Below are 13,668 nucleotides of genomic sequence, written 5' to 3' on the forward strand. Positions count from 1 at the left end.
TTATTTACTTTTAATTATTTTATTTCCCCATAATCTTCTGAATTTTCTCACTTTTGACAATGCTTAACATCAACTGAATATGATAAAAATTAACTTATGAAAATTCTAAATGCTGTTAAATACTTTAAATCATGAACAGATAGCTATACAATGCAGAAGAGCAATGCAATAATGGCAAAGCAGCAGTTTATATATATTGTTTTATAATTCTTTCCATACTTTGGTTACTTTTATGTTGTATGTGTACATGGCATGTTATGCTTTGTTTTATGGTGCATGTATAGATGTTATATTTTATAATTCTATGAGCAAGCCAAAGATACCACTCTATAGCACATATACACCAATGTGACCAATGGAAAACCATTATTTATGTAAATCTTACGCTTAAATAGCACAAAATCCCGAAGCAGCACTCTTGTTGCTCCTGGAAGTTGTCGCTTTGGATAGGAGAGCGTGGGAATGTACACCTGTTTACCTATCTTAAAGACATCAAGTCGCCCCGCCCTCCATCACCAGTTACCAGTATTTCCCACATTACAATCATTGTTGCACATAAAAATTCTTACCAGCACGGCTTACATAGCTCATTTCAGTCAACCTAACGCTAATTATTACATTCTTCTTGTAAAGATCTTGATTATTTTGCTGTTTTCGCCCTCGTGGATTTCATTTGATTCAAATGATTCGGATTCCGTTATAAATTATTAAAATAACTCCCAAGCAAGATCACAATAGGTTTTTGTGACATAAACAGCCAACCAGTAAAAACAAACCAACCGGATCACAGACTGACGAGGGCAAGAGAATCTCACGAGTCTCTGACTGCAAAATAAAAAAGTGTAATGTGAGGGATCATATGTCCCCTTTTAACGACTGCAAATTACGACCTTCCGTTTCATTCCTTAGTCACTGTGCTGAGAGCCTTAATATTTTCGCAGTAAACTTGGTGTAGAGAAGCAGCTCTGCCATGAATCTCATTTTTGAAAAAAACAAATCCCATAACCCCTTTTTACATCTACCCTTTCAATTGCACCACAAATATTACATATGAAAATACGATATATGAGTTCTTTCTTTAAATTTTAACCCAATTTATTATAAAATTCATCATGTTTCATAGAACTAAAAAAATCAAATTAAGTTCTTTACAAATTGTAAACAGAATTACTCAGCTTACAGGGAGGAAAGAATAGGAAATATAATATTCAGATTAAATGGAATTGCTGAAGCATTTCCCAGGTGTTATTCAAATATATATCTGGATAGAATAAAAACTATTGCCATAGTAATAAAGAAATGATGTTTTGCTAGTTTAAAAAAAGGATGAACATAAATATTTTTAAATGACTATTAATGTCTTAGTTTAGATATTTTAATTTAATATATGAATATATTTTTTCCAGGACGCAATAGAAGTTACGAAGTGTCATCTTTCGTAGAGACCCATGCAACCAATCTGCTCAAGGAGCACCCAGTAGAATTTGTGAAGTATCCTTTGATATTTGTTTCTTTACTGGATGACAACGTTTCCCGCTAGTATAGGAAACCTTAGTGGAGTATTAATAAAACAGCAATATTAATAAGCAGAGCATTTAAGATGATAAAATAAAACATACTAACAAATGCCATTCAGCGGATATTTAATACAATACTGATAAAAAGTTCACTTTCTTGAATAAAATGCAAATAACACGCATTCATTAATTTTTTCTACATCAGTAACAGCAGAATACTTTTGGAAAGCATTATGAGTTTGGGAGTGATCAAACGTTTGAAAATATATTGTACTACTCAGCAATATATTGCACTGTCATTTTATTCAAGCATTTAATCCTAGTATTTATCCAAGTATTTAACTAAGATTTATTTCCGTGTTTGTGAATTTGTGTTTGTGTTTACTACTAAAAATTTTGTACAAAGTGTAAATAATTGAACTCACCATGCCTACCACTGTGGATCCAACCATGTTGGCTAGTACCGGTCTCGTGATACTCATACCCTGAATTCTGAAGAATTAGATATTATTCTCTCGAATCTCTCACTGAGCAGTTTTATGTTCTTCAGTCAGGACTCAGATGATTTTCATGACTTAAAATTGAAATTTTTGCTATTATGTTAGTGTACGCCACCTTGACTTGCCACCCTAAAGCTCTGATTGCCTGATCTCTCAGACTCTTATTTTCGCCTTCGGGTGAGTGGCGTGATAGCGCTCTAAATTTTTCTCCAACCGTGATTGGCCATATGGTATGTTCGAATGATCAGGTTTAAACTCAGGTTGATGCTTGTAGTGAAAGTAAAGCATAAGGATATATTGCATTGCTCAACAAAAAACTGGATTTTCGAAAATTTAGTTCGATGTGCTATATTTTACGATATATAAATATTAGGAAAATTAAATTCTCCTTACCTAAACAATCGATTGAGATTCAAGTCGAACGCTGAATGAATTCCATTCGATAATTATTAATTAATTTATAGGGTTTCAATTAGCCGGTAAGGCTACTTAACTTCTATAACCCTAACAACAGTAGGGAAGCAAGTTTATCTCTATTTCCGAGCACAAAGTTTGCAGAGGGTTATAAGTTTTTTTTTATTTAAACAGAACTTGGAACAGATGTTCACACACTTCTGCTACAATAACAACTCGCGGTGATGAAAATAAATGGAACAAGTGACAGGTGAGAGCGGGTCAGGACGCCAGAGCGCCTTATATGGACTATTCAGGTATCATCCGGAATCCGCAATTGTACAACACAAGAGCTGTTTGGCGCCCCAGGAGAATAAATAGAACAGGTGACAGCAGAGTCCGGACACCCGGGCGGCTTTCACTGACTATTCAGGTATCTTCCGAATACCGCAACTGTCCAGAAAAAGAATATTGCAAACAGGGGCAGATTGTGGAAGACAGGTGTTTTGAAGATTCCTACAATACCAATGCTTATTATACAATATATGACAATATAAAGATACATCAAAAAGTACTGTTAGTATGTTGAATTACCACAGTAGTAATACATCGTTTTACATTATACATGAATATTGCACTATTATAATAATCAATGCAGGGGCGATAAATTAATACATACAATAATAATATTTCCTGAACTCTACAGACATTGCACAGCGGTATCAATGCGCATTGTATAACCTATAACTATATATATTATACATTAATATTACATGTATACATTCAATGCATTCATACATACATAACATAAAAGGTGCATTCGATATATAAATACATTATACATTAAGAGTGCACTCGATATGTTAAAACATACAATAATAAAAGTACCTAAATTCTACAGACATACTGGAGAGCAATACCAGTGCGCATTATGCAACTTATAGTTATATACATTATACATTAATAACACATGCATACGTCCATTGCAATGATACATACATAACATAAAAGGTGCATTCGATGTATCAATGCATTATACATATACAATATACATTAATAGTGCACTCGATAATAAATAGAACAATCAAATTTAAACTAAGGTTGAACAGTAGGCAAAGCCTACACAATTAAGTGCTGAACTAGAAGTTGGCTCAATAACTTTGCCTGCGCTTCAGATTTAAAATGTCGAGAGTCAGACATAGCAAAACCGAATAATAACAAACATTTTAGTTGACGGGAATTAACCACTCACGCAATACCAGAAACACTCACTGTTTCAAAACTAAAAACCTTAGTTAAAATCCTCACAACTAATTTTCGTTCTGGTGAGGAATATGAAAAGGAGACGTAAAGACTGAAATCCTAATAACTCTTTAATTAACATAAGATACCCTACAAATTTTCCTCCATCATTTTAATATGTGGGATAGACATTGAGGGAGTTTAATTTATAACTTTACATTTCAAATCCTAATCAGTTTCGAGTGTGTTTGCCCGCAATCTGGGAAGTGTCATTTATGATTTTCATCTTTTTTTAACCCACTACTGTCTTTCTCAATGATAAAGTTTGAATTTCTTTGCCAAAATATAACAAATTAATCGTGTGTATTTTGTGTGCATCCTTTAAGAGTGAAAGAGATTTCAAAAAAAAAAAAAAAAAATCCGTTCTCCCCAAAGGAAAGGTGCTATTTCAGCATTAATGAGGAAAACGAAGATAAGCATCAGTTTCTGTTGCATCTTACAATGTACATCGAAAATACAACTATTTCTGGTTTGTTATTTAGCACACAAATTTAGATCAAACATAAGTTCAACTTTATTCGTTGTTTCTACATACTTTACTCTAATTTTAAAACTTGTGTCTTTTCAATCGAAGGAGGATAAACTAATTATCTAAACTCGATTTCAGAATTTGTCGAGTTATCTTTAGAAATATACTTTTAATATTATTTGTAATTCAGGTTTTGTATGCTTAAATTACTCCAGAAATCATATTAAAATTCGCATTTTTGATAGGAAAATTTGAAATTTTTATGAAGTCCTTTCTAATGAAAACCAATTAACGTGTTTTTCTGTTAGCATTGTCAGACAACACTAAACAATTTTGCTGAATGAAAATGTGAAAACCTGATTCATAAAACTCGTGTATGTTATTCGTTAATAAATCAAACAGTCACTGATTTAAGGATCAAACAAATACTCAGGTTAAGTTTGTTCCAATTTCTTGCTAAGCCGCCCATTCACTTTCATAAGCTTTACAAAGCATTATGCTTTCAGAGAATTTGAATTGAGCATTATAAAACTACATAACGTGTTATTATAAAACAATATTCACAATTATTTTTTCATTGCATGTTTCAAATGATGAAAGTCGTCAAAACAGTCAACAAAATAAAACTATTTTTCTAATTTCTATCCATATCCTGCAAATATATATTTCATTTAACTGCATAATAATGATTATTTTCAGGTATTATATTTCAAAACAGCTGTGTTTTTAATTAAAAGAAATTTTGTCTTAACTCTAAACTAGCTATAATAAAAGGCAACTAAGTAGGATTTATCCCAAAGGTACTAGAGTGGATTCCAGCAATTACATGCCTCAGGTAAATACTAAAATTCTTCGTAATTATTTTATTTGAATACAAAGTATTCAACTTGAATTTAATATATTGAATAAATTAGCGCATTAAAAGTTTTATCGATTTATGTTTACAAAAAACAGAAAAACGAATGATATTTTAATTGAAATCGAACGTTATTTGAACTTTAAAAGAAAAAGAACTCCAAACTTGTAAAACTATCCAAAAGAATAAATAAAATATGATTCTGAATAGCTGTGTATAACTTTGAATAATAATTATTTTCTTGAACATTCTAGATACTCATTCGTAAAGGAAATTGCAAGAAAGAAATGATTTAAGTGTGACACTTTAGTGTCACAAATCTAGTATTTAAGACGATCATATGAAATATGTGGCATTAATATTTTATTTCATATATATTAATTATATACATAAAAACCGAAAAATAAACTCAGGTCTAAAATACGTGAGCGTTTAACAATTGAATAAATGTATCATAATGAAGTTTTGAAGAACGTATTACGAAACGTGAGGGAGACTATAAACGTTTGCCAAAACCAGATAACTGACTTCCAGAAGTTAAGCACGCGACGGTAACATCAACAAAAATGGAAAGATAAAGCTTTGATTAACACTAAATTGTACATAAACGTAGTAGATGTTCATGAAAGAAAACAAACATTCATACAAAGATGAAAACAATATTAAATTTTCTTGAATTATAAAATGACGTCACATTTGGTTAAAAAATTAATGTTTTATGCTAGAAATAAACAAACAAAACGTACATTAATAAACGTACATTAATTACTGTGACCATCAAAATCGTAAAAAACAACCTTATATTTAGCGTAGGTATAATGAAACACTCAATCGATTTCGAGGGCAGCTAAAGGTCCCTCCTCATCAGGAGAAAGAAATACATAGGAAGAAGAAAATAGGAATCACAGAAACACGTGGTGCTTATCAGCACTGCACGTGGTTATAACTAGATTTTTAATCAGAGTTGCACTAAATATAAGGTTGTTTTTTACGATTTTGATTGTCACATTAGCGTGTTTCTCTTCTAGTCTAGTTTGTGCTATCAACCGGCATTTTCGAGAATATTTTACTGTTTATTGTTTTACCACGTGCACCATTTTATTTACTTCTTTCCACGTGGCCATCATTTTTTCGGATTTGGTTTATGCTATCAACCGGCATTTTCGAGGTAATTCTATATTTTTTCGGTTTACCACGTGCACGATTTTGACTTTCGTTGCTTCTTTCCACGTGGCTATTGGTTTTTCAGTATTGGATGTTTCTCTCCTTTTGGAATGTTTTTGTCATTTGTTGATGAAAATTGTCTTCATTATTTATTGGTGTTTTTTTCATGTTATAAGTAATTACTTGTTTGGACTTTCGGAATTACATTTCTTTTGTTCACTTGTTTCTTGCTTGTGCCCTTTTCACAATATGTCCACTGACAGGAACCGATTTTGTAAGTTACGCGTTAAGCGTACGAAATTCTTGAATCATCTACAGTTTCTACTTAAATGCAAACATCAAAATTTCACTCCCAAATTTATACATGTGAAATGTAGCCTTAAAGCTTCCGTTCACGTTTCAAAAATTTTGCATAAATTCAAATTGGCACTTGTTCGTCACATTATAAGGGACACACGCAAACGTTTATCTAAAATTGAATTTGAATTATATTACCTCCATTTAAAAATTGCTAATTCCACTGAAAATTTTTCCTCATTTGAACATACATCCTGGTCTAGAACCGATACCGTTTGTCAACGGCATAAAAATGTGCTCATTTCTAAATTCCAAAAACTCACACACCAGTCGGATAGTCCCAATTATCTAGCTGATCTTCCCACTGTAAACGTTAACTCCATCGTTAATATCTCCAATAGGAATCTTTCGGAGGATCAGTTAAAAGTATTAAAATATAATTTCAACTTTTCAAAGACATCTAAACCTTCAATTCCTCAAATCATCGCCCCTATAGAGAAAGCCTTTAAATTCTCCAAAATTTCGGAAACGCAGAAGGATACAATCCGCCACCTAATTACTCATAACGTTAATTTTAACAATAAATCTTTGAGTTCTAATCTTAGCAAAAAGGAAAATGAGATCTTACGTGAAATTAATTCTGATACTAATATCATTATCTCTAAAGCTGATAAGGGCGGACAGATCGTTGTTATGGACAAACACACATATATTACTGGAGTCTCTAAATTGATAAATGAAGGCCCATACTGCTCGATCCCTAAAGATCCTTCAACTTCGGACCTCATGAAAGTAAAAAGTGCTATTAAATCTTCCCACATTCTGCCAACTCAGTTGAAGAAATCACTTATTCCGCCTATTACTAATTGCGCTAGACTTTATGCTCTTCCAAAAGTCCACAAAACCGGTATTCCTTTTCGACCAATTGTTTCCAACATAGGTACTGCTTCATATCCTTTGGCCAAATATTTAGTTTCCAGATTTTCTCCTCTACTTGATAACAATATTCACACTGTAAAAAATTCTGTTGAAGTCATTGATAAACTTAAAAATATTTCCCCACTTCGTTCCATTATGGTTTCATTTGATGTTAAATCATTGTTTACTAATGTTCCGGTCGAAGGAGCACTAAATTGTCTTGAAACTAGGCTTCGGGAATTTCACTTCACACATACTGATATTAATGAGTTGGTTTCGCTTACTAAAGTTTCTCTAAGTCAAACCCACTTTGTTTTCCAAAATGCATATTTTCGTCAAGTTGAAGGATTGGCTATGGGTAATCCTCTCAGTCCGGTACTTGCTGACATTTATATGCACTATTTTGAGATGAAATTATTTGATAAATTATCTTTTCGTCTTTGGATTCGGTATGTTGACGACACTTTCGCACTTTTTGACGGTTATAAAGAGGATTTATCCGAGATTCTATCTATTATGAATTCAATTGATCCAGCCATCCAATTCACTCTTGAAATTGAATCCAACAATTCCCTCCCCTTCCTCGATATTCTTATAATCCGCAATGAAACCGATTTTAGCACCACTGTGTACCGTAAACCCTTTGCAGTTTGTTTATCACCCCATGCCAAGTCATGCCACCCTGTTAAGCAAAAAATGGCTTCTTTTTACTATTATGTTTTCCGCGCGCTAAAAGTTTGTTCCTCTGAATCTTTGCTTACCAATGAACTTAATTATTTGAGAGCAGTTGCGATTGACCGTGGATTTTCTCTCGTGATTATTGATAAAGCCGTCAAAAAATTTTCAGATTCCCATCAAAGAAGACATTCCACTGTTAGAAATAATATCAATGACCTTGTCGTGCTTCCATTTTATCTTTCTGTTAGCTATAAAATTGCACGGATTCTCCAGAAATTCAATTTTCAAGTCGGTTTCTCCCCTATTAATAAAATTCATCCTTCGATTCTAAAAGATTGCTTTCTGTCTTGAATTCTTGGGGAATTTATAGTATATCATGTCAGTGTGGTTTAAGATATATTGGCCAAACAAAAAGAGCGTTGAAGTTTCGTATCAAGGAACATGAATCTTATGTCAAAAAAGGAGAAATTAACAAGTCTTCAATAGCGTATCATAGCTGGACTTTTAACCATAATTTTGATTTTGGGTCTGCAAAAATCATCCAAAAGGCTTCTTCCATAGGCGAATTGGATTTTCTTGAGGCTTTTCACATTCACAAAGATTTAGAAAGTTTAGTTAATGATTTGAAGTCCAATCCAGTCCTTCCTAATGCCTTTAAAATTCTACTGTCTCAATTCAATTATTTTTGCCGATAGATGGCGTTACCTCCTCGCACTTGGTACTACCAGAGGGTATAAAAATCCGTTCAGTGGTTGCTTTCCATTATTTGAAGTTCAGATTTTGAGCGTAATGTGCATTTGCCCCTCGCTCCCTATTTTAACTTCGCTAATATTTCTTTATGCTTGATCAGACAGCCTGGCTCAGTAAAAGTAGGCGGCCAGTGCAACTCTGATTAAAAATCTAGTTATAACCACGTGCAGTGCTGATAAGCACCACGTGTTTCTGTGATTCCTATTTTCTTCTTCCTATGTATTTCTTTCTCCTGATGAGGAGGGACCTTTAGCTGCCCTCGAAATCGATTGAGTGTTTCATTATACCTACGCTAAATATAAGGTTGTTTTTTACGATTTTGATTGTCACATTAGCGTGTTTCTCTTCTAGTCTACTGTGACCATCCCTAACTTCACCAAACTACAGCAATTTCCCATGTTTTCATTGAGATATCAACCATGGAAGATTCCAAAAATGGCAATTCCTCCATTGGGACAGTTTAAAACTGTTTGAGCCTGGCTGAAGGAGGAAACCTCGCACAGATAGCACACCTGAATACAGCCTAATATTTTCAGTAGGATTAATATTGAATAGAATACGGCGGCCGCTCCACATGAGAAATGCGCTCACTGTCCTGGTACTCGTCAACGATACTGTTTGGATCGCTATGGACACTATCATACATAAGAAAGAAATCAGGGCTAACTAATGTAGTAGTCTCGCAGTCGCCTCTAGCTCTTGATACTGATACCGCAAGGCCGGGAAAGAAACGGATTTAAAGATGTGCAGCTCTGTGTAATATCCCATTGAAATTCAAACTCATACCATGAGCTATATGTTCTGGGCCTGAATCCATGAGCCTCGTTCTTTCCAGACTCTTACACGCTTATTATCTGATTTCAGGGTAAATCTGGGTTACTAAGTAAATAGGGCGTAATGCCAGTTTGGGACGATCTGGTTGAGATGTTGACAGCACACTTGAATCTTTCCTCTGTGGATTGGGTAGTTTAGATAACCACAAACATTTGGAACTGAGCATACAATCTTAAGTAGCACATGACGAACCAGTATACCCAAGTAGCACACGACGTTGTAAGGACGTTGCAAACTGGTCCGAAAGGTTGCAAAGTGGTCGTGGTCTTTACAACGTAGCGAGGGCGAAAAATATTTTCCGTTGCATCTTGGCAATTTGTTGACGTCGCTGAAACGTAATGATATGACCGCTTTGAAACGTGATCGTTTTAGTATCTATTTCATACTTCATCAGTGTTACTTTTAGAATGAAAAGAGACTAAATCTGCACTTTCAAGAATCTGAAGTCCGCATAAGACTTATTTTGCAATGTATCATTACTTTATTTCATCTAAATATATTAATCTAAGGTAGATTCATCTAATGAAATATAAATTTAATATAAATACTTGAAATATTAAATTTAATTAGTACTAAAAATACGTGCTAAATTATTCTTTAAAATTTTGTTAAAATAATTAATACTTAAAATATTTCTTATAAATATTTTAGCAAAATATTTAAAATAGTAAAACTAATTATTTAAATAAGTAAAACTAATGTATAAAGTAAGTTATTAAGTTATGAATTTTATATATTTTAAAAAATCATATTTCCGAAATCAATGCAAATCACACGTTAGCAATTATTTCACTGTTTAAATATGACTCACTGTTTAAATATATTTATTATTTTTGAAGGAAGGACGAGTTTATGCAAATTAATATGCTGACATAATATGAAACATTTTACCGCATACAGTGCAAAAAGTACAATTTTCGCGAAGATATGAATGTGCGTGAAGATGTATTCACGGATAAAAATGGGGCGATTTTAAGAATTCCGAGAAAACGTCCAATGTTAAAAGACGATGCATATCCATACATATTTAACGGCTGTCCAATATATGTAACGGAAAACTCACCGACAGTCAGAAGAAGCAGAACGGAAAAAATAATGGAAAAGGAGAAAGAAATATTAACACTGTAAGGTATTTCTCCCGCCTTCCTATCGAAAGAAACAACTAATTTATAAACGTAAACACAATGTATCCGAATTGTAAAAAGTATAAAATGTATCAGTTAAGGTAATGTAGATATTGAAATTTTTTTTTCAAATATACCTTACAACTGAGCAGAAACTTATACTTAAATATACTGTTATATTTAGCAACTTTATTGTAAAATTAATGTTTAATTTAATTGCTTAGCATACTGCAGTTCAACTGCCGAATATAAATGTGTGAAACTATCGCGCAATAAGTTTTGAGGAAGTATACTGTAATAAAAAACTTACTATGAAGTTTTAACAAAAGGAAAAAATCTGATGTGTCCACCACATGACTTCCTTATAGGGAATATTACATTATACGCGTTTTTTCCTTGAATTTCATTTAAACTTATTGGATTGAATTAAATCAACTTCGTCGATAGCGCAGAAACCAAAATAGAAAAAAAAGTACTCTTAAAAGTTGACTATATTGGTGTGCTATACCGACACCATGGCGCTAGGTTTGCTTAACAGCGTTACATCTCATTCATTTTATAACTGAAAATGCACAAAATTTATATCATCTGAAGACTTATCTAATAGTTGCCACATGTTCTATTCAAATACTATAATAAATCTAAAACAATGTATCAAAGAAATTAAGCAAACAAACAAAAAGAGAAACAGTTTTTCACAGACGATTCAGTATTTCTCATTCAATTAAATCAGTTTTCACTTCGCGACAAGGCAAAAATACATAAAAACTTAGAATATCTATATTAAAAATTACGAAGTAAATCTTAAACATTTATTCCCTCGAATGAATTCCAAAATGGGTTAAGCATGATTTAATTCGCAATAATAAAAGAAGGCATTATCTTTGTTGTTGTAGCTTAGTTTATCTAGATTGGCAACAAATACACTATTCTGCTAAGTTTAAAGTGCAAACAATCAAGGCTTCTATAGTAAAAAAATTAGGCTTAGTCTCAATTAAACAACTTATAAATTAAGATTTAAGTTAAATTTAAAGTTAAGATTTAACTTTGAAATTGCTCATAATTCTACAAATATTGCGTGCAGATTTACTAAAGACACAAAAACCTTAACCGGAAGATAAGAACAACATAATTCAATCATATTTAAAGCGATAAATGCACAATTTAAAAACATATAAGAATAAAGAAACTGAGATCACAGAGCCGAGTAACAGCGTGGATATATTTAGACATATATTTATACACTTTTGGTGCGGCCGATCGCAACCAAAATAAAAGGTGCATATCTGCATGTTATAGAAGCCCTATATATAAAATTTTAACGTTCTGAGGATACTCGTTTTTGAGTCATGCTAGTTACATACAGACATGCTTACGTACGCACAGACGTCACGAAAAATTCTCTTCAGAGTTCATTTTAAATCAGTTTTATAATTTTTTTTGGGGGGGAAGGGTCCGTTATTCTGTCCTTACGTACAGATGCCACGCAAAAACATCGTTAAATTGCATTCGATAGCGGTCAAAATGGATTTTTTCGTTGAAATATGATATCCGAAATATTTCGCGATTACAATACTTCATTAGTACGAGGAAGTAATAAAACGAAGTTTTGTAAAAAATAACACGTGTTTCTTTTAAACTTGGAACTATGTTTATTTATTAACTTAGCTCTTTTCCCTTTTCATAATTTTTTTTCTTTAATTTGCAGTATTTATTTTTGGTATTTAGATTTTTGTCACTATTTTAATCAATTTTCCTCTCCATTCTATCAAATTCCTTGTTTAATAGCGTTATTATTATCATTGTAGTTATTACTGTTGCTGTGCTGTTTTATTGTTATTAGTAGTAGTATTTTAAAAGTCTTAAGCCCAAATGTTGTTAAATTTCGGTTTCAGTTTAGCGTATTTTATCAACATTAATACAAACTTTCAAAAGGAAGTTTCTAACGAAATGCCAGATAATACACCTGTTTCGCTGTTTATTTCACAGATGAGTTTGGTAAAATAATATTTTATATTATAAGTTCATAGCTATTAAATTTTACAACTGCTAATGATTTAAATCTTATTTAGAAAATTAAATGCACTTCTTATTTTACAAAGTTATGACGATCAAAATTTGCGAGAGCGAGGAATTTTATTTAGAAAATTTTTCTTTCATGTTGAATAATTCAGAAAAGGAAAAATTTGATAACATTTAGTTTCCTAGTTAATCTGAAAAGAGGCAAATAATTATTTGTATCCATTACAGCGAAGTAAATAAGGCAACGAAAAATTCAGCTCTTTCCTGCTACTGAAGTCTGTATTATGCTATTAGTATAATGACTCAGTAACCGATTTCTAATTACGTAAGTTTGGGTGGATGTAGCTTTGTATATGCAGTATTTCCCTTGTGGGGATCTAGGTCCACTTGATATTCAAAACTGCTCTTTATGTTTCTTAAAGCATTATGCATTGATTAGATTGCAAGAACCGAGTGTAATTTAATAAGTATTAGAAAAGTTGTTAAAGGAATATAAATTTGGTGACAATTTCGCTAGGGAAAAAACTTGGTTTTGTTTGCCTTTTTATAAGTAAAACCTGCTTTTGTGGTTTCTTCATAGTATAATTTTTTTCTTAGGGAGTGGGGGGCATAGTCAAACATTCCAACAATATAGCAAATAATTCGGGAGATAATTTCCACTTAAAAGCTAAGTTATATTTGTAATCGGTATCTGTTCGAATCTGTATAAAATTGCTTTTTCCCATACGATTAATTTTAACTGCTTTTCTTTTATTTCTTATCTATTTTTTCTCAATTTCTTTCCTTATAGCAATTAATTCTCTGTATATGCGTTATACAAGGCGTTCAAATTCATGTGCATAAT

General features: G+C 32.3%; 1 protein-coding gene across 2 annotated transcripts in view; it reads left to right on the forward strand.

Annotated features, from left to right (window-relative positions):
* The window catches only part of LOC118189843 (1-phosphatidylinositol 4,5-bisphosphate phosphodiesterase classes I and II-like), a 783,373-nt gene that overhangs the window by 653,765 nt on the left and 115,940 nt on the right, over positions 1-13,668 (forward strand). For both annotated transcript variants that reach the window (XM_085816200.1, XM_085816205.1), the window contains exons 16-17: positions 1,407-1,491; positions 4,944-5,016. In XM_085816200.1, coding sequence (XP_085672326.1) covers positions 1,407-1,491; positions 4,944-5,016 — 158 coding nt within the window. The remainder of the gene's footprint in view (positions 1-1,406; positions 1,492-4,943; positions 5,017-13,668) is intronic.

The sequence above is a fragment of the Stegodyphus dumicola genome, chromosome 1, assembly GCF_044657685.1.
Source record: "Stegodyphus dumicola isolate Sdum_Otavi_A_Nest chromosome 1, ASM4465768v1".
Taxonomy (NCBI): domain Eukaryota; kingdom Metazoa; phylum Arthropoda; class Arachnida; order Araneae; family Eresidae; genus Stegodyphus; species Stegodyphus dumicola.